The 26,169-nt window shown below is 40.2% G+C and overlaps 1 protein-coding gene across 1 annotated transcript in view; it reads right to left on the minus strand.

Moving 5' to 3' along the window:
* The window catches only part of GUCY2C (guanylate cyclase 2C), a 103,552-nt gene that overhangs the window by 72,379 nt on the left and 5,004 nt on the right, over nucleotides 1-26,169 (minus strand). The window contains exons 2-10 of the mRNA XM_011990839.1: nucleotides 22,800-22,912; nucleotides 21,013-21,077; nucleotides 17,565-17,780; nucleotides 15,971-16,092; nucleotides 14,252-14,348; nucleotides 11,454-11,571; nucleotides 9,205-9,340; nucleotides 7,457-7,542; nucleotides 4,223-4,334 (exon numbers count right to left, since the gene is read on the minus strand). Coding sequence (XP_011846229.1) covers nucleotides 4,223-4,334; nucleotides 7,457-7,542; nucleotides 9,205-9,340; nucleotides 11,454-11,571; nucleotides 14,252-14,348; nucleotides 15,971-16,092; nucleotides 17,565-17,780; nucleotides 21,013-21,077; nucleotides 22,800-22,912 — 1,065 coding nt within the window. The remainder of the gene's footprint in view (nucleotides 1-4,222; nucleotides 4,335-7,456; nucleotides 7,543-9,204; nucleotides 9,341-11,453; nucleotides 11,572-14,251; nucleotides 14,349-15,970; nucleotides 16,093-17,564; nucleotides 17,781-21,012; nucleotides 21,078-22,799; nucleotides 22,913-26,169) is intronic.

The raw sequence follows: 26,169 nt of genomic DNA on the forward strand, positions 1-26,169 counted from the left end.
AGTAGGGAGATTACAGGCACTTTGTGCTGTATTAAGTATTTTGGATTGTATTCTGTAGGTAAAGCAGAGTTGCCAATTGACATGTTAGCAACAGGGCAGTGACATGACTGGACTTGTGCTTTCTCTCTGGTAGCAGGATGGGCTGGATGGAAGTGGGCAGGACTAATGCAGGAAGTCAGTTGGACGTCATTGTGATACAGGAAGCAGATGCTGAGGACTTGGAAATGAGGACGGGCACCAAATCTGCATTGTCCATTGCTGTTTCCCAGGTGCTCAGAACATTGGCATTAAGTAAACATCTTTGTTAAATAAACGAAAGAACAGGGATAGTGTAATCTCCTGGTGAAATGTTTCGTTACTTAGTAGCTGTGTGCGCACAGATGAAAGTTCTAGTCATGCATATCTTATTTCTATACTATTTCAAAGGTTGAGTTGCTGAAGCGGCTTCATTGTCTGGGGACATACCTAAGGTTCGTCATCTCGTGACGAGAAGGTTAAGGACACAGACACAAACACCGAGCGCGGTAAGGAGCGGAAAGTGTAATAGGCAGGAAAGAAGAGAACAGCTCACCCTAGAGAGGTAGGAAGGCTCTGAAAGGAAAAATCCCTGCTTGTGGTGGGAAGCAGTAGGTTATATAGGGGATGCTTGAGGAGGCTGTGTCTGATTTATATAGGGCCCAGGGGACTGGTTTGACCAGTGTGCCATTAACACAGCCCACGAAGAAAATGACCCTCTCACCCTAATCTTGTATTATGCAAATGTGACCTCTGCCTGGCTGGCGCCATGACACCCACACATGTGGCTTTACCTGGCCGGCACAACGACACCCCCTACACATGGCTACAAAGAAAAGGGAGGGGAAATCGCTATATTGGGTGGATCTGGCTTTTAGTACAGCTGCGGGCATTCATCTATGTGAACTTCCAGCTTGCTTATTTATTCTTGCAGCTCAGCTTTTCAGGCCGCTTTTTGCTAGAAAAGAAATGGTTTGGAGGCTGTTTTCAATTAAAAGAAAAAGCCTGGCTGGGCACCGTGGCTCACATCTGTAATCTCAGCATTTTGGGAGGCCGAGGTCGGCGGATCACATGAGGTCAGGAGTTCAAGACCAGCCTGCCCAACATGGTGAAACCCCATCTCTACTAAAAATACAAAACTTTAGCCGGGCGTGGCGGCAAGCACCTGTAATTCCAGCTACTGGGGAGGCTGAAGCAGGAGAATCGCTTGAATCCGGGAGGGAGAGGTTGCAGTGAGCCAAGATTGCACCACTGTACTCCAGCCTGGGTGACAGAGCCAGACAATGTCTCCAAAAAAAACAGAAGAGTAAGAAAAGACAAGAAAAAGACTGAGGACTCTAGTACCCTCGCTACCTGCCTAAATAATTTCTTTTTAACTCCTATATTATCGCTTCATTGGTAAAGTTTAGAACTAAATGTAATAAGTAACAGTTAAGTATTGAAAAGCTCTGGCTAACTGAGGTTGTTAGTTAACTGAGGCTGAAGTAAAGTTGCTCAGGATAATATAACGTCCCTGTAGGATATAGTATGAATAGTTAATGTGATCTGTTTTAAGTAAGGAGAACTCTCTCAAAAAATACTTTTTGAGAAGTTCAGCACTTTACAGATCACAGACCTATTGAATAACCAAAATACTAAAAAACTTGAAGGAAATATATTAAAAACAGAAACCTAACATTGTCACTGACGGTTATAATTAAGAAGAAAGAAAACATAATTTGAACTCAAAAAGTTACAAAAGAAAGAAGTTGAGAGTTGCAGAAGCCCATGAGAAAAGAGATATATTTCAGAAGTCAAGTTTGGTTTAAAACTAGAAAACCTGAAGATGGTTCCAGAAATAGTTTTAAAAGCTTATTAAATAAAACTCAACTTTAAAAAGCAACCATAGCAGTAAATCTGAAGTCAGCTCAGTATTGCTTATTGTCTAGGAGAATGCCATCTTCATCCCCCCCTCCCTCATTGCATTAATCAGCTGCTAATACCTGTTGGATAAAAGTACGGGAATCATTTTGGACTAAATTTGACTCATAGAGTGAAAGAAAACTAGAAATGTAGGTATAGCTCTGACAGAAGCAAGCCCTTCAAACCAGAAACATTCCCGTTATATCAGATCAAACTTTCAGAGTTTCTGGCTATAGAGCGGAGCTGGTATAAAAATATTTGTAGCTTATAATTTTTAATACTTTTTGAAAATAATAAAGTAATACAGAGTCATTGTGGAAATTTTGGAAAATTCAGAAAAATAGAATAAAGCAAAAAAATATCTTCCAGGATCCCATCACTCAGAGGACACCACTCTTAACAGTTTAACATATTTCTTTCCAGTCTTATTTCTATACATTGTTTTACAAAGTTAGAATCTCATTAAATAAGAAGCTGTATTTTTCTATTACATTACATCATAAGTTTTCCCATGTCATTTAACATTCTTTGTAAATAATTATTTTAATTGGTTGCCTGATGCTCTATTTGTGAATATATCATAATTTTCTAATTTTTTTTTTTTTTTTTTTGAGGCAGGGTCTTGCTCTGTCATCCAGACTGGTGTTCAGTGGCACAATCATGGCTCACTTCTGCCCTGACTTACTGGGCTCAAGTGATCCTCCCACCTCAGCCTCCTGAGTAGCTGGGACCACAGGTATGCACCACTATGTCCACTAATTTATAATTTTTCCTTTTTTTTGAGACGGAGTCTCGCTCTGTTCCCCAGCCTGGAGTGCAGTGGTGTGATCTCGGCTCACGGCAACCACTGCCTCCTGGATTCAAGCGATTCTCCCACCTCAGCCTCCTGAGTAGCTAGGATTACAGGCACGTGCCATCATGCCCAGCCGATTTTTGTATTTTTAGTAGAGACAGAGTTTCACCATGTTGGTCAGGCTGGTCTTGAACTCCTGACCTCGTTATCTGCCCACTTCAGCCTCCCAAAATGCTAGGATTACAGGCATAAGCCACCACTCCCAGCTTTAATTTATAAATTTTTGTAGAGATGGGATCTCACTGTGTTGCCCAGGCTATCTTGAACTTCTGGCCTCAAGCAATCCTCCCACCTTGGCCTCCCAAAGTGCTGGGATCACAGGCGTGAGCCACCATGCTTGGCTCTAAATAATTTTATTGATGATGTTTCTACTTTTTTTTTTTTAATCTTTGGACTAAATATCTGTCCAGATTTAAGACTTTTTCCTAAAGACTTTTTCCTAGTCACATGGAATTACTGCTCATTATGGCAAGCCCTGGCCAAGCCAGTCATGGACAGATTTTCCTGAGACCTCATTGCCCGGGAGATCCTGACTGGCCCTGCCTGCTGCGGATGGTCAGTGTGCAGCTTGCACGGGTGAAAGCTGGCCAAGTCATGTTAGGGCTATTCATGACATGATAGGACCTAATCTTAAGTAGGTGGGTAACTATCACTGCAACCCAAACATGTGTCCAGGGAGGGAACAGGGGAGACTATAAAGGCCAGGATCACTGGTCACCCCTCAGCCTGATATGTCAAGTATTTCTTGCTGAAATACACAACCTTTTAGCTTATTGCAGTAAAATGTAAATGGAGTAAGAATGTATGTCTCTGTGCTCATTTTTGCCAGTTGTCAAACCCGGTTTTCTGTGGAATAATTTATGTCAAATGGTAAGACATATTTTAAAGACAGGTATAGCTAAATTAGATTAAGAATATTTTCTTTCTTTCTTTTTTTTTTTTTTTTTTTGAGACAGGATCTCACTCTGTTGCCCAGGCTGGAGTGCAGTGGAGTGCAGTGGCGCAATCTTAGCTCACTGCAGCCTCGATTTCCTGGGCTCAAGTGGTCCTCCCACCTCAGCCTCCCAAGTAGCTGGGACCTCAGATGCACACCACTATGCCTGGGTAATTTTTTTTTTCTTTTAGTATTTTTGGTGAAGACAGGGTTTCACCATGTTGCCCAGGCTGGTCTCAAACTTCTAGGCTTAAGCAGTCTTCTCGCCTTGGCCTCGCAAAGTGCTGGGATTACAGGCATAAGCCACCACACCTGGCCAGAAATCAGTGTTGAATCAGAACTATAATATCATTCATTGTGCAGGGAAGTAAAGACCACATTTACAAACCCAGCAAATCAAACTGGGACAGCAGACAAAACACAGCAAAAAGCACAGGCTAATTACATAAACAATAGAGTTTACTTTTCTTATCAGGAAAACAGTGTTAGGGAAAGAAAATTCGTTAGGGATATCTTACCCCGGTCTGTAATATCATTAGGAAGTTTAGAGTTCTTCCAAGTGAATGTGGGGCTCATATCCACAGGGTGGGTCTGATTTACGTGGGTATCATAGGTCAAAAGAACCTTGTACTGTGTCAGGGCACAAAAAAGGAAAAGGATGAACAGTAAATCATTTTAGAACAAATTCTGGTGAGATTAATGATTCTACTCAATGACACTTGATTTACATAATACTTCTCAGTGAAAAAAGGCAACTGTTAACCAGCTAGTTAGGATCAATTATTGGTTCCCAGCATGAACATAGATACAAGTTCAGATGGACCGATTACTTTCCTGTTTCATTATGCCCATACACTACACCATTAACTCCTGTCTGTCCAGCACAGATTCTGTGGGCCTTTAGTGAACTAGTTCAAGTCTTTCATTTTTCAAATGTTAAACTAGAGGCCAAGAAATATTAAACGGCTAGCTCCAAGTCACATGACAAATGAAACACTAGTGTTTTCCACAATATTAAGTTGCTTTTGAAAAAAGCTCTCAAGAAAATGCAGCAGAGCTAAAATCCATTATGTCATTTTGATACATGTCAAGGGGCCCTGAAATAACTACACTTCTCAACTTCTATCAGTTACTTAATTTTCTAATCTCTTCTATTCCTTGGCTCTAATATACTTTTCTTGTACATGACACTAATTAGTTTCTAAAATAAAAGATTTCATTTTCAAGTAATTTGCCAATGGAAATATTAATATATTCTTAAATTACTGCTGCATATATTGAGTCAATTTTGTAAGGGAGATCTGAAAGATGACTTGATATGGTTTGGCTGTTTCCCCACCAGAATCTCAACTTGAATTGTATCTCCCAGAATTCCCACGTGTTGTGGGAGGGACCCAGGGGAGGTAATTGAATCATAGAACAGGTCTTTCCCCTGCTATTCTTGTGGTAGTGAATAAGTCTCATGAGATCTGATGGTTTTATAAGAGGTTTCCCCTTTCACTGGCTCTTATTCTCTCTTGCCTGCTACCATGTAAGATGTGCCTTTCACCTTCCACCATGATTGTGGGGCCTCCCCAGCCATGTGGAACTGTGAGTCCATGAAACCTCTGGGAAAAACAATTTTTTCTTCTCGTTTTTGGGGAAGAAAAGGAGGTTTAATTTGACTTACAGTTCCACATGACTGGGGAGGTCTCATAATCATGGTGGAGGGTGAAAGGCACTTCTTACATGGTGGCAGCGAGAGAGAATGAGAAAGAAGCAAAAGCAGAAACCCCTGATAAACCCGTCAGATCTCATGAGAACTTATTCGCTATCACGAGAATAGCATGGGAAAGACCAGCCCCCATGATTCAATTACCTCCCTGGGTCCCTCCCACAACACATGGGAATTCTGGGAGATATAACTCAAGTTGAGATTTCGGTGGGGACACAGCCAAACCATATCAATGACCATCCTTTTAAATTTACCACTGTACCCTCAAACTGTTCTGGACAACGATGTTATATTTTCTTTTTCTTTTTCTTTTTTTTTTTGAGACAGAGTCTCACTTTGTCACTGAGACTGTAGTGCAGTAGTGTGAACTTGGCTCACTGCAACCTCCATGTCCCAGGTTCAAGTGACTCTCCTGTCTCAGCTTCCCAAGTAGCTGGAATTACAGGCATGCACCACCATGCCTGCCTAATTTTTGTATTTTTAGTAGAGACGGGGTTTTACCATGTTGGCCAGGCTGGTCTCGAACTCCTGACCTCAAGTAATCCACCTGCCTCGGCCTCCAGAAGTGCTGGGATTACAGGGGTGAGCCACTGCACCCAGCCCAATGTTATATTTTCGTAACTTTACTCTTTCTTTCTCTCTTTTTCCTTTACATTAGGATGTGGCATATTGAATCTCTCTTGAGACCTATCCTGGATATAGATTATCATCCTTTTAACCTTACATTTTGAGAAGATCCCATTTCCCCAAATATACATGTTATATAGCACAACCTATGGTATTACATTATTGAAAAATTCAACTGAATTTGCTTATAGAGAGAATAAATGCACAGAGCAACATTTTCCATTTAGAAGTGTAGTTATGAGACTGACATTAGATCTCACCTGTTTCTGCCTGCCTCTGTCTATGAAGGTCATGGGCACCATCCCAGATGCGAATAACTCAGAGAGGTATGCATGTACCTTTGTAATCGCTATTAGTAACTGAAGTATTGATAGGATCTTATGTTAAGGTATTCTTATGGAATGTATGCTAAACATAACATTATATTAAAGGTTCAATATAGGATCTAGAAACTACGAATTACATTTATGGAATGCTGCTAGCAAATTTCTGGTTTAGCTTTCTCAACCTGGACATCTTTTCTCTAGCTTTTCACATTTTCCATTGCAGATGTCTTTTACAAAGCTGGGTTGATAGACACATTTAGTATATGACTTAGGGTGTCATAACACTCGTATTGGAAAATAAAAAAAAAAAGAATACATCTTATGTTATGTTAGGACCTGACCTCCTATATAAACCTTTTTACCGACCACTTGGTTCGCTGGAACAGTGGCTTTTATAGTTTGGATGAATACAACATCGGATGACATGAAGACAAGTGTTTTGTTTGTTTGTTTGTTTTTGTGATTAAATGCTGACCAGCCATCAATGGTGTGCCAGATAAGAAGCTATGCACTGAAGAGATGGAGAGGTGAGTAGACCACTTCTTTTCTTTAAAGAACCTACTATGTAGGTGAGAAAAAAAAATGAATATAATATGAATAAAAGCATAGCATTATAGGGCTGTTTATTTGGAGCTCCGATGTATACATTTAATGATTTTCCTGAGAGTTCAAATGGAGATAACAGGGAATATTTCATTGAACTCTTTAGTTGTGAAAATGAGTAAAAAATTACTGGGAAAGACTTGTGATCCTCTCATTGGTATCCCCTCAATAGTCTGGTTGTTATATTATATAATTTGTTCTGGGCGGATATTTAAAATATCTATACCTATCTATATGGATATAGATATAGAGGTATAGATATATTAATAGTAAATAAAGTGGATATTCTGAGTAAGAAGTTTTATGGGTCAAAATGCTTCAGGAATACTACCCGAAGTGGGGTGTAATTGTGAAGTTGAAATGAACTGTCTTCAGATTCTAAACATAGTTTCTCTAATTCCTTTGCTAGTGCTCCTCCTCCAAGTTATCCCTCCTCACCCAGTCACAGCACCCTGCATTTTCTGACAAGCAGTGAGACATACTTTCTTGGTGTCCACAGACGTATACAGAAGCACCATGGTACTGTCCACATCTCCCCAGTCATCCAAGGTCACTGGACCGTCATACCCTAGGGCAAGATCAGAGTATGTTAGAGGCCATTGTTGAGTTTTGCCTGACAGATAAGTTGGATCATGACAGAGAGGGTAAAACAGGTTCAAATAGCTCTGTTTCAAATGTACTGAAAACACTGTTGACATTAATAGTCTAATCAGATGGCACCTGGATTGGCTTCTTGCCCCAGAGATCTCTGGAAGGCATTTTTATGGGAGATGTATTTATTTAGAAAAAACAAAAAACCTTTTCATTGCATTTAGGGTGGTACTAAATGTAATGAGTCAATAAGTCCCTCGATTATTAGTGATACATTTTTGCTAAGAATATTTCCTGAACTCCTAGCATGGTGTATAGCGTCATTGCACAATCTTAACATAGATTGTAGGAAGATCAAAATTTTTTCACTATCACTTGTTTGCTGAAGACATTGAAGAAAATTACTTAAGTTTTCTGAGTTTCAGTTTTGTCATCTATGAAATAGCAATATAAGATAAACCTATTTAGTTAAAAAAAAAAGTGATCAAATTAGCAACTTCACACGGTTCAATGTAACAATGAACATTTATTTCCTGTTTACGATATACCAGGCTCTGTGCTAAGTGATTATATGCATTATCATACTATTCTTCCTGGAATGTCATGATATAGAAACTATTATTATCTCTGTTATATTGGTGAGAAATCATTTATTTAGTCAGAGATATTAAGGGTCATACAGCTGGTAGGTGGCGGGAACAAACATTTGTTTGTTTCCTAAATGTTAAGCCAAATGTTAAGCCCGTGCTAATCCATTAAAATGCTCAACCATGGTCATGGAAGTGAGGAAATTAAGAGTTCATATAAAGTGCCTGGTAGAACCTGGGACACATGGGATGACCAACAAATTACTGTGTCTCCCTTGCTGCATCTTCAGTGAAGCAGAAGTGATCTCTTCCCACCTCTGTCATACACCATAGCCACTGGTGCAGCCCTCAGTCCTAATGCTGGGCATCTGCTGCCCTCCGAAGCCTACAGAGACAGTCACTTCCTCTGCAGTAAAATAAAGGTGTCATAGAGTAAGACTCTGCGGCAAGTTAGAAAAGGCCACTATAATTTTTCTTTGACTTAGTACACATTACATTTAGAGGAAAATTTCTTCACAGTCTCAGGATGAGATCTGGGAAATGAAAGATGGGAGTTTCACTAGGGACTTGTAGGAAAGGGCAACGCTGATCCATGCAGTTCAGGAGATTCATGTTGTTTTGGAGGGTATTATTTTGTGGAGTTTTGATAGCTAAAGGTTTAACACAGGGTCCCAGATCCTTGAAGGATAGAAAAGGAGATATGGACGGACCCAAATCAAACTACAAATATTTATCCTCTTGTTAGTCTCCAAGCACAGTCAGGACATCACTGCTCAAAATGCTTTATGAGGAGCTTGGTTCATAAGTACAGAACCTGCACTACCTGCCCTTTCTGTGATATCCAAAGATTCTAAAAGACTGAAGCATAAACTGGGGTTCAGTTATTAATAACAGCACCCTCAAAGTTTATGTAATGATGTTTGCATCCAGTTGAGTTTAAAGGGATTTAGCTGTGGAATCATCTATTGTTAAACCCTCTTTGTTGCCCCAAATCCACTCAAAAAGTCCATATTTCTTCACCTTGAGGTTATTTGCTCTTTATAGACCAGTACCTTCAAAAGTGAGATTCCTGAAAGCATGAGCGAATTTGGGGGTGGTAATATTTTCTCCATTTTCAAGAAATGTCTTTAGCATATGTCCAAAGAGCAGGATTCCATTCAAATAGGCAAGAGCAAAGTCTCGTTTTGTCTAAATAAAAAAAGGAAAATATTAAAACGGGTCCTTCAGAAAAGAATCTGGTCTTGAGCCTAGAACAAAAGGTTGCTGTGATCAGCAGGGTAACCGGAAATTTAAAGGGATAGGAGGGGAATTGAAGGGATGTTATTTAATGAGACTTTTAGAAAACTCTTCCTTGGAGGCCGGGTGAGATGGATCGTGTCTGTAAACCCAGCATTTTGGGAGGCCAAGGCGGGTGGATCACCCGAGGTCAGGAGTTCGAGACCAGCCTGGCCAACATGCAGAAACCCCATCTCTATAACAATACAAAAAAATTAACCAGCTGTGGTGGCACACGCCTGTAATTCCAGCTACTCAGGACTCAGGAGGCTGAGGCTGGAGAATCACTTGAACCTGGGAGGTGGAGGTTGCAGTGAGTTGAGATCCCACTGCACTCCAGCCTGGGTGACAGAGTGAGACTCCATCTCAAAAAAAAAACAAAAACAAAAACAAAAAAAACAAAAGAAACAGAGAAAGAAAGAAAAATAACTCTTCTTTGGGTCAGTGTTCTTTATGATCCCATGTCACAATTCTGTCTTCTCTTGGAATCAATAAAATGAGGGAAGTAACTATAAGCAGTTATACTTCATTCCCATGATGAAAAAAATACAAATCAACCAGGAGAGGCAACATGAAGCATTTTCATAATTCTTATAAGATTTTATATAGAAATAATGTTAGCTTGTAGTTGATTGTTTTTATTAAAGTGCAAAAGAGAAACCCAAAAATCAGAAACCAAAAACAATCCCTGCATTTCAGTATTCTGAATGGAACATGAGCAGTTTTGATTGGATGATACCACTGAACTTGCTTTGAATACAATTCTGATTGGGTATTATTTCATGCCCCAAATGCCTCCCCTGGGAAAAGTAATGGAGAGGGTCAGAACTGCTGTGCCTCGGCAGCTGGAGAATGGTGACCTTCACAGGGCTGAGTGATGAATTAAAAGCCCTTGCTGAACTGAGACCAAGTGGGTTCCATTACCTCGGGCATGTTGAACTGCCCATTTGCAAAGAATTGTATTTTTGCTAGAACCATGAAGAGGGTCAAGTGATATCCAGATATTACACTCAGAATTATATTTGCTGGAAAAATAAAACCCTTTCATTGGTTTCAGTTTCTTTTACTGAAATCATTTCATGAGGTAAAAAGAATCCAGTTAAGACCCAGCTCCAAAAGAGGATGCAGTCTCTAATTTTGGCATGGTCGTAAATGGGGGGACTTAGAACTTCTAGCCAGGAAAAACGGTGACACCCCAGAGATATCCATCTTTCTTTGCAGCTTTTTGGGCCTGGCCCTTGACTTGCCATCCCAAAGTTGTTTTAATGTCATCATCATTGCCCCTTCCTTCTCCTCCCATCCCAGTCTGCTCTCAAAGGTTTGTCTCTGTGGGCAGAATGCATCTAATAGATTTAATCGTATGAAAGTACAGGGACTGACAAAGCCCAATATACTATTAGAATCAGGAGCCCTGCATTATAATAAGGTAGCCATGATTTAGTGTCCAAATGGAGGCTCTTATTTCTGCACAAATGCTAAACCAGATGGTATAGTGGGATAACAGGAATACAGCAAAACTCTCCTGGGCAAATTTGGACAATGGTCAACTTAATTATAATGGAAGACAATGTCTTAACCTAGGAATACACATTTCTAATGGGAGGATTTTAATATCAGTGACAGGAAAATTTTGCTTTAGGACGTAGGGAACTTTCCCGTAACCCTTGCTTTATTTTACATTGTTTAATATCTACCTCTTATAAGTGTAAGATTGCCCCTCATTAGCAGGGCTTCTTCCTGTCTTTCCATATTGTTACTTTCATGCCAATGTTGCACATGTGTCCGCTATTGGACTGTTCTATAGTCTAGCAGAGTGACCTATAGTTAAGAGCTTTGATAGTGACCCTGCTGTTTCAAAATGCTGTACATGTAGTTGGTTTCAGTTAACATTTGTTGAGTGAATTGGAGCAAGTAAAAATAATTGCTCATTTTAGAATTTGGGTCCTAAATGGACAAAAAGTATCTTACCCTTGACAAAGAAAATAATAATATATAATTTATACTATAACATAAAATAATAGCTTACTGGGGATAGATTCCTGGAGAAAGAGCTATTTAGGAGGGAATTCCCAGGAGACCGCGTCAGAACAAGGACATTTTTCATATAGTCAGGGGCTGTGACATTGTCCTCAAAGTACTGGTCACTGTAATAAAAAGCACAGGTTCCTCATGAAAATTAGGAAAAATAGAGATATATCTTCTACAGTTCACACAAACTATATCATCAACCTTGAAAATAGTTTAAAACATTTTTTTAAATTAATCTGCAAAACTTTCTACTTTCCCCAGATAGAATCGTTTTCTTCTGTGCTTGCTAGGTTAAATAAGAGAATTTAAGCAATTGTGGTTAACATACATAAAGGAAAAGAAAACGAGAATACAGATATTTCTTGATTTCTTTGAGATTTTGGGGGGCTGTGGACATGTGAGCTCATGCTTGCTTTTCTTGGTTTATAGGTAGAAACTTTCTTTTCCTTAAGTGCTTTCAACAATTTAGAGATATTGAGACATGGTAGAGAGAAATTTTATCACTAAACTTATGTTTTAGATGGTGAAACATAAGCATAAAAAGACTAAACCTCTCCTCTAACACGGTAAGCTTTTTGATATATGGAACATTAGCTTATTGATTCTTGTACCCTCAACTCCTAGACAATGCCTGGCACATTGTAGACTCTCAATACTGTCTAAGATTGCTGTGCAAATGCTATGGTTTATTTTTACTTTTACTTTTTATTTTATTTTATTTTTAGATGGAGTTTCACTCTCATTGCCCAGGCTGGAGTGTAATGGCATGATCTCGGCTCACTGCAACCTCCGCCTCCCAGGTTAAAGTGATTCTCCTGCCTCGGCCTCCCGAGTAGCTGGGATTACAGGCACCCACCACCAGCCCGGCTATTTTTTTTGGATTTTTAGAAGAGACGGGTTTTCAGCATGTTGGTCAGGCTGGTCTTAAACTCCTGACCTCAGGTGAACTGCCTGCCTCTCCTAAAGTGCTGGGACTACAGGTGTGAGCCAATAGCCCAGCCTCAAATGCTATGGTTTCTAAGCTTCCTATTATTTTGAGGTTTGAAAAGAATCTGATATGTTTGAACTGCTGTAATTAGGCTGACCATTATTAAATGTTTTTATTTAAAAACATTTTTTTTTTAGGAGACAAGGTCTTGCTACGTTACCTAGGCTGGTCTTGAACTCCTAGATTCAAGCTATCCATCCTCCCGCCTCAGCTTCCCAAGCAGCTGGGACAACAGGCATGCACCACTGTGCCCAGCATATTTAATATTTGAACACATCTACTATGTGTTAAGAACTGTACTGGATATTTTACTCCTATTATCACATTAATTCTAGAAGCACCCCTATGAAGAAGGCATTTTAATTCTCATTTTACAAATGAGAAGATTTAATCTCAAAATGCTAACAAAAATCCAAGAGTCAAAACAACCAGAAGTGTCAGAATTAGAATGTGAACATATTATGTCTAATTTAGTCTCATGAGCTTTCCAAAACATAGCCAGGTGTCCTTTGGGATTAGTGACAGAGGAATGCCAGCACTTTGGTGGTTTATTGAGGATTTCTGAAAGTAAAATTACACCAACCTGGGTACACTAAGGGCTCCTTCCAGGGGCAAAGCAGCTATTAAAATCAATGAGGTTCTTGAAGTGAAATATCGGTAACTCTGACCTCTTCCCTGTACTTCTGTAGTTAAGAGTCTAGTTGGTTAATTAAATTACTTTCATGAATGTCTAGCCATCAAACAAGCCTGCAGTTCCTATACTTCATTTCCATTCATACTGTGAGAAGTATTGTTAGTGTGGGTGAAATGATCAGGCAAATACGGGAAAGATCTAGACAGTAACAGCCTCCTGTCTGAGTACAGACAGGTAATGATTAATGGTCCAGTCAGATAAGTGAAGTCATATGATCTGGCTTCTAGAGACAAGGGGCATGGGCATGGCAGTGACACCTTCTTCAAGCCTAACTTGATTCAAATATTACCTTGGCACAGCTTGTCAGTGGGGTCTCCAACCATATCAGATAATTAGCGATTAAAAAAAAGATGGGATGTGATCAAAGGTGCTTTCTACTCTCCAGCATTTTTTCTCCTTGGCCCAGAGAAATGTGGAGGAAAAGAGCACCACCTAGTGACTACACCACAGAGGGTGAGGAATAATTGTGTATATCAGACTCATATAACTGAAACTTCAAGCTTATCAGAGGTGGCTGAAGGAAAAGTAATCTAGGACCAAAGGCCATTAGCAACTGAAGGAAGAAAATGGGGCTGGCATTACCAGGAACAATATTATTGAGTCTTGAGTTGATTTATTATTTCCTGGATAAAGACTTTAAAATCTGGCTAGAGATCAGGGTCATATGTTTTTTTCTTTCTTCTTCTTCTTCTTTTTTTTTTTTTTAATAGAGATGGGGTGTCACTGTGTTGCTCAGGCTGGTCTGAAACTCCTGGACTCAAGCGATCCTCCTGCCTAGGTCTCCCAAAGTGCCGAGGTTACAGGTGTGAGCGATCATACCCAGCCAGGATTCTATGTTGACTGAGCAGGCCTCAGTCATAAATGCACATGTGGGTTTAATGGGGGCTATAATAAACCTTTTCTATTTAGAAATGGTGAAGGTGTCAAAGGAATGCATCTCTGCTAAAGCCACAATTAAGTAAATAAGAATGAGGGTGTGACGGAGTTCAAATATTATCATACGTAACCCCATAAGGGGTTGTACAAAGCAAGAGAAAAAAGAATGTGCCTTTTGGAAATCCTTGGAATACTTCCTTTTTGAAAGGAGGAGGGTTTTTCGAAATATTATACCTACTTGAAAAGATCCACTAGAATAATGACAATGTCTTCAGCCACTGCTCGGTCACCCTTCAACTTGTAGAGGAACTCTGGACCACCACACATAACAATCACTGGAGGAGAAGGTGAGACAAGCAGATAAATATATGACAGTCTACAGACAAACAGAGAGGGAACCAGTTGCCTGAATATGAACCCAGTAGGTTAATGTAAAATTTTTTAAAGATAAACTCCAATTTCTTAAATTCCTCCTTTTTTTTGTTTTTCATTTACAATGATAGAGTCAGAATAGAGCTGAATGGGATCTTTTTTAAAAAATCATCTAGTCCATCATTCTTTTAATTTTATAGATTTAAGGAGGCTGAAGCGAAGATGCCAAAGGGTCAAAGAACTAGTAGATGACAAAGATAGCTGTGACAGTCAAGTTCAGTTCTTATTCCATTATGCCAGGCTGGAGTAATTACAGAATATGTTGGCATAGATAAGTGAAGTATACCTCACCATTTGTAAAAGTGGTTGAAAAAGGTATTATAAAAGTGAGAACGGAGAAGAATTTATAAAGTCTCCCTAAGCAACTTGGGCTTTATCTGTAGCCTCTTAACTCAAAACTTCGTCTTAGTAACTCCAATGCCAGAGTCCAATCTGAAGTCTACCACGAATTTCTGCCAGTTATCCTGAATGCACAGTTCTATGAGTGAGAGGAGTCGGGGGAGACTTCATTAGATCTTTTTAGATGCTGTGCCATTATGCTGCCCTGTTGAATTGTAAAGTCTTTAGAGACATAAATACTCACATATTTCTTTCCCACCATATCTTGGTTAATGTTTTTGCAACTGGTAGGTCATTAATATAACAAATGCTTGATAATGGCAATAAACGATAATTTGAGTATCAGGGAATCCACCAAGCAAGTATCTTCCCTTGTAGAAAATTCTCACAATTGATTCCTTTGCCCCTGATACATTCTTGTTTGTAGACAGAATTCTGTGGAAAGTGCAACAAATCCCCTAATATCTTAGTGAGGATGAGGTTTTTTTTTTTTTTTATTTGAATAGGTTTTTGGGCGAACAGGTGGTGTTTGGTTACATGAATAAGTTCTTTAGTGGTGATTTCTAAAATTTTGGTGCACCTGTCTGCCAAGCAGTGTACACTGTACCCAATGTGTGGTCTTTTATCTGTGGATAAATTTTAACCAATTAGGCTTTCATACTTGGTCTCTAGCTGTTAGATCACTGGGCAGGTAAGATACAGAAAGATTAGGAAAGTGAGATAATCTTTGCTTACCTTATAATTTTGCATGAAGCTATATAATCAATAAATTCATCCTCTTGGCCACCAGGAGGACTGGGGCTCATACTGTGTGAAGATTAGTCACAAATCCAATAATATGTTGGATTGAGGTGAATTTTAAAAAAGAGTTTGCTGAGGGTGGGTCATCGTATCATTTGGGTTTATAAAAGCTGGATTTTAGCATTATCATTATTATGTTAATATAATTACTCAGTCATACTTATGGATTTTCTCTCAGAGGATAAGGTTTTAGTCAATGAAAGGAACAATATAATGAAGTTGCATGCAATTATAGATCTCCCAAAATATACAAAATATGTAGGAGGAATGATGATAGCTCTGCAGTGGAAGATTTGTTGAAATGACTTATAAGGAGGTGGTAGTCATAAAGAAGAAGTTAGCAAAAAAAAAAAAAATCAACAAAATTATCTTCATGTCTTCTTACCATTGCTTTTCCTGTTGTGGTCCATTAAGATATCCTGAAACTCCTTATCTTGTCTTAACACCAACTTAAAACTGAGTTCATGGGAGAAATAGGAAACACTGGCCTCCAGGGCATTAAGGTACCTGGAATAGGAAAAAGAGAAACTAAGAAAACAGCTTAGTTCCCTCATGGCCTTTCAGGCCTTTCACTTCTTTTTTGCAGATCTATCCTGAGATTTGTTCATCTAAAATTCATTTCTGCTATTAACACGATAGACAGCACACACCATGATACCACTAGTTTAGATTGTGAAGCTCTAAATTAGTGAAAGGATGGGGGAGTTTTTAGGGATCTTCATGTATACATGTAAATAGTAGACATTTTGTGAGTCCTTTGTGATGGCTTCCAGCTGTTTGCAGGAAGAGGGTTCTCCTCTGCTTTATCAACTAGTCCCATTATCATAGATAAGTTGAAACCCTTGAATCTACAGTACAAAAATTCAAAGTTGATAGGAATAATTTCTGCTCCTGTTTAAACCTCACATTAGATACCGTGGGTTGATTCCTGTAGGTCCCTAGATGTGCACCCCTGGTGGTATCCCATCTTAGTCTTTTGCATAATTAGGTGGAGAGAGACTGCAGAATTAAGCAGCATCCTGGAAGTACAGGCAGCAACCCAACCAGAAGATTTCCTCTACCACCTTTGTTGGAGTTGAATGAATCTTTCCATTTTATTTTAGTAATGATACCTGATATGGTTAGGCTTTGTGGCCCCACCCAAATCTCATCTTGAATTGTTATCCCCATAATCTCAATCATCCCCACCTGTCGAGGGAGAGACCAGGTGGAGGTAATTGAACCATGAGGGTGGTTTGCCCCATGCTGTTCTCGTGATAGTGAGTAAGTTCTCATGAGTTCTGATGGTTTTATAAGGGGCTCTTCCCTCTTCGCTTAGCACTTGTCCTTCCTGCTGCCTTTTGAAGAAAGTGCCTTGCTTGTCCTTCGCCTTCTGTCATGATTGTAAGTTTCCTGAGGCCTCCCCAGCCATGCTGAACCGTGAGTCAATTAACCTTTTTTCCTTCATCAGTTACCCAGTCTCGAGTAGTTCTTTATAGCAGTATGTAAACAAACTATTATTAATACCATACCCATTATTCCTGTTTCTCCCCCACCTCTTGTTCCTCTGAAGAAGTGTGAGATCATCTTTTTCTAATTAATTGTAGGAATAGGCAAGATGCATGTTCTCTGGTATTGTTTCTTACACAGGAGTGTGAAAACATTAACCCCTGGCTTTCATTTTCCTTATCTGTAAAATACGGATCCTATTACTTGTTTTATTTTCTTCAGATAACGTACTGTAGGAAATCAATAAAACTGATGTGAATGTACTTTCAAAATAGTAAAGAGTGTTGCAGATGCAAACTATACTGATTATTTTTACAACTCTATATTTACTTGATCCCCTTTGCTTTTATTTATGTGTGAGAAAGTGAACTGGTGTGTATAACCAATGCTGTTACCGGTGGAAGGTGTATCTGATAATAACTAGGTGGCCTCCATGATCCTATGGCTTCTTTCCATGGCAAGTGCTAATGAAATTTCATGATCCTGCTTACCAGAAACAGTCCTCGGACTCCGTACCATTCTTGTAAACATACGAAGTGCTCCAGGAATAAGTTTTGAAGGGTAGATCATTGGTTTTCCAAAAGTTAACCAAGAAGTATGTCAACTTTCTAGCTGGAGACATCAGCCTGGTTAAGGTTTCTTTATAGTCACATGACAATCCAAAACTTCCAGCTGAGATCATGGGGTAGCTCAATTCTGTGTCAAGGCTGTGTCAAGAGGTTGAGAAGAAAAAACCATTATCAGGATTAACTTTAGTAGCACAAATAAGATCCCTCTTTAACCTGTTTCAGCATGTATGTATGAATGGTAAGAATGAAATCAGGTCATTAAAGCAGATATCTCATGTATTTGGAGTCTTTCTCATAAAGCTGAGTTTAAAAACACTTGTTGAGCATATGCTGTGTTCTAAGCACCCTCTAGGCAATTTTGTGAATATGTGGCTGGGTTATTTTGATTTATTCTAAAGTGAGTTGTCATGATATCTGGGCTGGGATACTAGGGAAGTGGGACTCAGAAAAAGGATGGACCACCACAGCCACCATCGTTGTAAAGCCAAAAAGATGCCATCTACACTTTGCCATGCATTGCCTTCTTCCCAGCTCTGCAATGAACTGCCTGTGAGACATCAGCTGGGGATTTGACAGCTTTCCTTCCCTTGCTCAACACCTGGACCATTTCATAGTTACCTAAACTTATCAATCTTCATTCCCAATCAGGGCCTTGACAAATGCCAGGAATGATGTTCACCTGCCTCTTTGCCAGACTGATTCTTACTCATTCTTCAGATCCTAGATTATGTATCTCTTTATCTATCAGGAAAACTTTCCATGGTACCTAAGACCAGGTCACTATTTGGGTGAGTATCTATTTAATATCTGTTTCTTCCACTAGACTGTAAGCTCCCTGAAAGCAGGGTCATGCCTGGCTTGTTCACCTTGGTGTCTCCAGTCAGCTAGGCTCATATGTAGGTGCTTAATATGTATTTAATGAAGGAAGGAAAACAACATCCCCTTCCTTCTTCAGTGCTCCATCAAAAGGTTTTAGTGAGCTTCCTGCTTGCATCTCAAACTACAATGTTCACAGTCAGCATTCTCTTTCATTTCTGTTCCTCCAAACTGTTTTTCATTTATTTTAGCGTTTTGAGATTTTTTCATTTATTTTAGTGTTTTGAGATTTTTTCATTTATTTTAGTGTTTTGAGATTGTAAACGCTTCTTTGACTACTTTCCATCTCTCACCCCAGCATCATACTATTGATTGATTCTACCTTCAAATATCTTTGCAGTTATTCTCCCTTTCCATGTCCACTTCCTTCTTGCTAATCGAGGCCCTCCTTCTCTGCTGACTTTCCTGTCATCAGTCTCTGCCTGTGTCTTTCCTATACACTGTGGTCAATCATTCTTCTGAAAGTCGGGCTGCTTCTCTTGGCATTCCCAAGCTTAAAACCTTAGTGATTTCTGACGCGAATCTCATTAAATGCAACTTCCTTCACCTGGACTTTCCTCCCATGAACTTCCAAATATGGTCCTACTTAATTTTGCTAGTCTTATCTCTATTATTCCCCTATACATTTCCTGAACTCTGGCTAATACAGAGTTCTTCATTTCCCTGCTTGTTTGCTTTTACACATACTTCTCCCTCTGCCTGGCTAGAAAGCTCATCTCCTCATCTCTCTACCCGTTAAAATTTTACCCATTCTTCAACATGCAAACAATTGCATCTCCTTCATGAGGTTTCTTTCCCCCATTGAATCTTAGTCCCCTCAAACAGAGGTGACTCTTCCTTTCTGTGCATGCTACAGCTTCTCTTTTCTTTTCCCTTTTCTCTCTCTCCCTTCCTCTCTTTTTCTTTTTCCTTCCTTCCTTCTTTCCTTCCTTCCTTCCTTCCTTCCTTCCTTTCCTTCCTTCCTTCCTTCCTTTCTCTCCTTCCTTCCTTCCTTCCTTTCTCTCCTTCTCTTTCTCTCACCTTTCTCTCTTTCTCTTTTATAGGGTCTCACTCTGACACCCAGGCTGGCATGAAGTGGTGTGATCCTGGGTCACTGGAGCCTTGACCTCCTCAATTCAAGCGATCCTCCCATATTGGCCTGCCACATTGCTGGGCATGCATGACTACACCTGGCTAATTTTTTTATTTTTAAATTTTCTGTAGAGCAGGGTCTCGCTATGTTGCCTAGGCTAGTCTCAAACTCCTGGGCTCAAGGGATCCTCCTGCTTCAATCTCCCAAAGCCCTGGGATTACAGGCGGGTGCCACTGATCCCTGCCCTCTGCAATTTCCTGTCTCTATTTCCCTAGTGGCATTGATCTCACTGCCTTGTATTGGTCAGGAGAGTCCTTGTCACCTTCTCTATTTGGGTGGGCAGAGGCTGTGTTTTACTTAATTCTCTCTACTCTGAAACAGCTAAAATGCTTCTTTGCACGTAGAAGGTCTTCATAAATGGTGAATCGGTTTTCCCAATCCTCCTTTCCTTTTAAGCATACTCTATAGCAATATAGTAAGTGATCAGGTTAGATGACAATTGGGAACAAATGCAAGGAAGAGTAAGATTCTGGATCTGTCTGCATTTTGGTATGGAAGAGAAGCTGAAAAAGTGCTCAGTGAGCCTGAGCATCTGAGACTGATTGTAATGGTGGGTGTGAGGTGACAAAAGCAAACTTCGCAATAGAATTTTCAGAGGTCTAATGTTTACCCTCCAAAATCCATTGTGAGTGATCCTCTGCACAGTTTTTTCTGTGTAGATGAAGGGTGATTCTTGATTCAGGGTCAGATTGAGCAGGCACAAAAAAGGAACTTGAGCAGGATTTTGATTAGGGAGGTGTAATTAGCAGAACACAGTATATTTTGGTGATAATTACATTGTGTAAAATGAATGAAAGAGATGAGGGTAATTTTCCCAGAGCCAGAAAAATATATTCATTCTAGAATATATTGAGAGCTTTGTTCTAAGATAGTAAGGGCACTGTACAGAGGACTTTAACATCTCATTTATATAATCCTCAAATAACCCCATGAACTAAACATGTTGTTATTTTCCCCACTTTCACAGACCTACAGGATAGAACAGAACCCTACTAAAACCCTGGGGTGCTGCACTTTCTTTTGTGTTTCCCAGCCCTCTACCCATACTTTTGTGAATATTTTATTTATTAAAGTCCTCGAATTATCCAATTTCACTATCTTTCCTGCTTTTGCTCAAAACTCTGACTTTTTACTCATACCATGCTTTCTCTCAAGGTCAGACGTTAATGACTCAACCTGGATGGCTACAGACATTCACTCCATGCTGAGCAAGGGAAGTTACCTGGATAAGAGAATGACAGTTATGGAGAGATGGCAAAATACTAGACCTCAACACCTCTGATTGTGTTGCCTGGACTAGACTGTTGTTTCTTTAAGTTGCAATATCATGTCCTGACTTCAGTTCACAGTACTATTACTTACTACATCTGGAAGGTGGAGTATGTACATGAGGGCCCCATGAGGACACAGCCCATCCGTTTTGCATTCTGTAGGAGAGAAAACAACAATGAATTCCTAAAACTAAGAAAAGTACTCCGTAGACAGGAAAGAAGTAGCAAGGGGAAGGCTCCCAGAGGTTTAGAAAGTGGGGCCTCCCAAGATGCTCAAACTCAGAGCAGCATAGGGTGCCTTGAGCTGGACAAGGATCAACTGAGGCATGGAGAGGTTCAAGAGGGAAAAGATGCTACCGGGAGGGAAGGTATTTTACAAAGGTGCGCTGACTGGAGGTGAACCTGGCTTCCTTCTCAGTGCAGGATGGGAAGAGGCAGAAGAGGGACTGGGAGGCTGTAGCATTAGTAGTGTCTGTAGGCCAGATAGTGGTGAGATGAGATTTGGAGGTGCTTTGAAGGGAGAGGGCAAGTTTCAGTTGTGGAGAGAACTATAAAACAGGGCTGAAGTGAGTAAAATGCTATGCAATTGATTGGGTGATTATTGATCTTATTTTCTCCTATTTCTGAAGGGGAATCTGGTTGGGACCATCTCATCCCTGGTTTTAGAGAACCAGGTTATACCTCTCTCTGTGGAGGCAGAGAAAGGTAGCATACATTTCTGAAATTGTGATGTGGAGTTTATCGAACTATGCTTGTGCACACCTTACCTTCCCAAGATTGAGAATCACTGCTGTGGGGGCCATTGTTCCTGACGGGAGTGTGGTCTGCCTGGTTGGTGTGATATTATTGATTAAAGTTTAGAGGCATGGCTCTACTCCCAGTGCTCTGCTGCTCAGACAGCCTTTCCTTTAGTTTCTGTAGTAAGGGGGTGCATCGCACATCTGTTTGTCTCTAGAGAGCTTGTAATACTCTTTATCTCCATAAAGCTCTGGTTGGGACTGTGGTTTGGGGATTCGGAGGAGGAACTAGGCAAGAATCCCCCTCTTCCCATTTCCATCCTTTGACATTGCAGTTACTACTTTAAGTTAGGTGTCAGATTCAACCCTTAAGCAATTAACTATGATCTGACATATGGCGATGACTTGAAACAGAGATTTCTGGTGTGGGGCCTTGAAATATGTTTTTAAACATGATTTCTCAGTTATTTCTTGAGGGACACAAAGGCATAGCAGTTTATACTATTAAATAAAGAAACTTAAAAACTGGCTGGGTGCAGTGGCTCACGCCTGTAATTCCAGCACTTTGGGAGGCCAAGGAGGGCAGATCACTTAATCTCAGGAGTTCGAGACCAGCCTGAGCAACATGGTGAAACCCTGTCTCTAAAATAATATAAGAAATTTGCTGAGCATGGTAGCACATGCCTGTAGTCTCAGATACTTGGGAGGCTGAGGTGGGACAATCACCTGAGCCCAGGAGCTCAACTTGCAGTGAGCCATGATTATGCCACTGCACTCCAGCCTGGGCAACAGAGGGAGACCCTGTCTCAGAAAACAAATAAACAAACAACCCAAAAAAACAAAACAAAGCAAAATTTTAAAAACAATTTAAAACAAAAGAATTCCTCTCCTTACAACTGAAAGTGTACACACAGTACATAGCCAAGGCTCTCCTCACTTTCCTGGATTCATGGAGGGCCCCTGTCATTTGCGTAATCTGTAGGGATAAAGCCAGAGTCTCCTGCCTGGTACTTGGCCACTCATTCATCTATGTGGCTAGAAATGATGGGAGAGCTGCCTCATGGTTATGTGCTTACATTTCACACTAAGATTATCTGGTGCCCGTAGGCCATGAGGTGCATCCACAAAAGCAAATACTTACTGAAATTTTCCTGAGTAGGTCAAGGCCTTCACAGGTGCTGCTCCGGCAGTCGCCGGAGTTATGAATCAGACCATCCGAATACATGAAAGAAGCATTCACAGTCACATTTAGGCCTGTCATCCAGAGATGAGGGAAAATAGAACACTAGCGTTATTTTTCAGCAATTGATACCAGCCATGAGATTGATTCCGGGAAAAAGTGGATATCTATTTTCAGGCCTAGGAATATTTGCATCCCGGGCCCTTGTTTTACTCCTGGTCACTTTTTTCCTCTCTGTCTCTGTCTCTCTATGTCTTTGCATCTGTGTTTCTCTCTCTCTCTCAACAGTTTTATTGAGGTATAATTTATCCATCATAAAAATCACACATGTTGAGTTTACAATGCAATGACTTTTAGTAAATATATATAGTTGTGCAACCATCCACGTGGTCCAGTTTTAGAACATTTTCATTGTGTTCACCGCCCTCTTCATCTTTTCACAACCCTAGATGCAGCAAGTCTCCTGTATGGACTGGAAAGTGTTGGGAAGCAAAGACATACACATTATGATAACCTGTTCTTTCATGGTCCCCAGGTGCTGTTTGCTGCCAACTTGCAGGAGGCTGCAGTCTTCCTTGGTCTCTGATCTTTATCCATCCAGTCAACAAACAGTTACTAAGTTCCTGCTATGTGCCAGGCGCTCTTCTTTGTGCTCATGATACAGCATTGAACAAAAGTTCCTGCTTTCAAGAGGCTTACATTTTCTTTGGGCGTTACACAGAGTAATGCATTTCTGATAGGGTGGTCACCAAAGCCCTAGGGGGAACTGGGACCTGCGTGAAGACTGAGCCATGAGATACATGGTTTCTCTGGTCAGAGGGAACAGCAAGGGCAAAAATCCCAGGCAGGACCCTTCTTGGCATTTCAGGGAGAACAGGGAGGCCAGTGTGGTCCTGACAGAGTAAGTGAGAGGTAGTGTGGGTGAGATGTGAGGTCAGAGTGAGGGCCACACCGTGCATGACCATGTAGGCGTTAGTAAGTGCTTTCAGTTTATTCCAGGATAAGAGTTTTGGAGGACTTTGAGCAGAGAAATGATATTTTCTGACTATTATTTTTAAAGGACATCTCTGGATCTTGATGCAGAGAATAGATTGTGGGCAACAGAAACAGATGCAGGGAGACTAGTGAAGATGCTCTTCATAACCTAGGTTAGATTGGACTACAGTAGTTGGAGCAAAAGTAGAGAAAAATGGTTGCATTTAGGATGTATTTTGAAGGTAGGAAATTAATAAATGCAATATGAAATATGAGAAAAAGAGGACTCAGGATAACGCCAATATTTTTGACCTGAGCAAGTGGGTGAAGGGAACTCCTATTGACCAAGATGAGAAAGAATGTGGGAAGAGCAGGTTTGCTAATGTGGTGTGTGTGGTGATGGAGGTGGACAAGTCAGGTGTGAGATGCCTGTCACACTTCCAGATAGAGAGGACACTAAGCAGTTGAAATACATCCATCAGAAATAGTTATTAATGCAATCATACTTATTGATAAAAAGCTGTCACATCTGTGTCTCAGATTTACCATTCTTGCTCAAAAGGGGTGTCTTGGTCAGTTTTCTACAAATCAAAGCCTGAGACAAAAGCTTTATTGAGTTTGTTACCAGAGTCCCATATGCAGTAAATAGTGGGATCTGAAATTGAAGCCATGTTTGTCTCGTCCTAAATCAATTATACATTTTTGATATCTCAAATCAAAACTCATACATGAGGGAATGGCCTTTTACCAGCTTAGTGATGCATCAAAGCGTTAAATCCAAAATTTATCAATGGGTATGATTATTTGTTCTCAACGAATCTTGCTGTATTACAATCTTTAGCCCCTGTCTCTCCTGGAGCATTCAAGATACAGAGTAAATAGACGATGAGAAAAATACTTCCTGCATGCCCTCAGGAAGTTCCCTGCAGCCGTGGCCACACTTCTCACATGAAATGAACATGGTTAACAGTCTAACTGTCATCTATTTTTCCCAAAGAAGGTGCTGCAAAATTCTGTTTTGTTTCTTAGTAGACAGGGAAGGAGATTGTGTAACATTACAAAATTTCCAGAAAACCCCTTTGTCTTTAAAATACGTCCTCTTACTTTAAAATGTTTTTCATCAAGGATAAAGAAAACAAAAATATGTTCATTAGCATCTTAAATTAGATGAGAGTTTTGTTCGGATTTCATTCTGACTCACACATTTCTCCTCTTATAAATTGAAAACAAGTTTCTCTTTGAAATATCTGTTTGGATGGCTGGCCTTACTGACCAGAACACCATTCCTGGTGTTAGGCATTTCCTCTGTGGGCTACTCCCAAAGCCAAAGTGAATTATGTTCATTCTGGTTTGGGGTCTTTGTATAATGGAGAACTCCCATATTTAGATGAAAGCAAGGGTCTTGCCAGTGATATCCCTGGGGATTGCTAGGCACCACGTTTTAGAAAGTTATAGCAGAACCATTTGACCTCAATCTGTCTATTACATTTTGGTTCCTTCCATTAAAAAATAATCAGGACAAATGTCTGATTCCTAAGCAGAGATGTTCTTAAGTTTGTCAAGTCCACAGGGAGTCTGGAAACCTCAGTCCACAGTCCGGGATTATGAGTGATTTCTTATGTGTTCTTGTACAAGCCATTTTAATTTCTCTGACTTAGTTTCTCGCATGTAAAATGAGGTTAAAACCAGGTTTGTAAAATTGGATAATTTTTAATCACACCTTTAAAAGAGCAAAGCGTGTCTATAACAGAAGTTGTTCTTCTGAACAAATAATGTTTTAAAAGGTAGAGACTTGTTCTTTCAAAGAATAGAGGAGTCTTTGTACTTCTATAGCCACTTGAGAGATGTCTACCAACTAGGCTGCAAGTCATGCCTTGCTTTAAGTTTGAAAACCCTGATACTTTATTTATAAGAGAGCTTAATGAGAGATGCCAGTACTTTGGTAGGACTAACCAAATAGGAGACATCAATGTAATTAGACCAGTCAGGGATATTTAATGGAAGAGAAGAGGGGAGTGATGGGTTTAATAGCAATTCACACTTAATTGAGTGTAACCATGAGCCAGCTTCAGTACTAAGCCCCATATGCCCTTTATTTTCTTTCATTCTCATGCCAATAGAGAGGATATAGATAATTTGAAATGAGGAGAACAGAATGAATGAGGCTACAGTGCACCTGGGGGAATGGCAGAGGGCATGTGAGGAACTGTAGAAAATAGGGTTGGAGAGGGTCTTGGAACACTGCAAGAGGACTCAGAAAGTGACGTGAAGGGCAGCACACAGTCACAGGAAGATGGCCACACTTGCAGCTCCTCTCTCTTGACCTCCTGTCTCTATGAGGGCTCTGTTCTCTCCT

The sequence above is a fragment of the Mandrillus leucophaeus genome, unplaced genomic scaffold, assembly GCF_000951045.1.
Source record: "Mandrillus leucophaeus isolate KB7577 unplaced genomic scaffold, Mleu.le_1.0 Scaffold383, whole genome shotgun sequence".
Classification (NCBI taxonomy): domain Eukaryota; kingdom Metazoa; phylum Chordata; class Mammalia; order Primates; family Cercopithecidae; genus Mandrillus; species Mandrillus leucophaeus.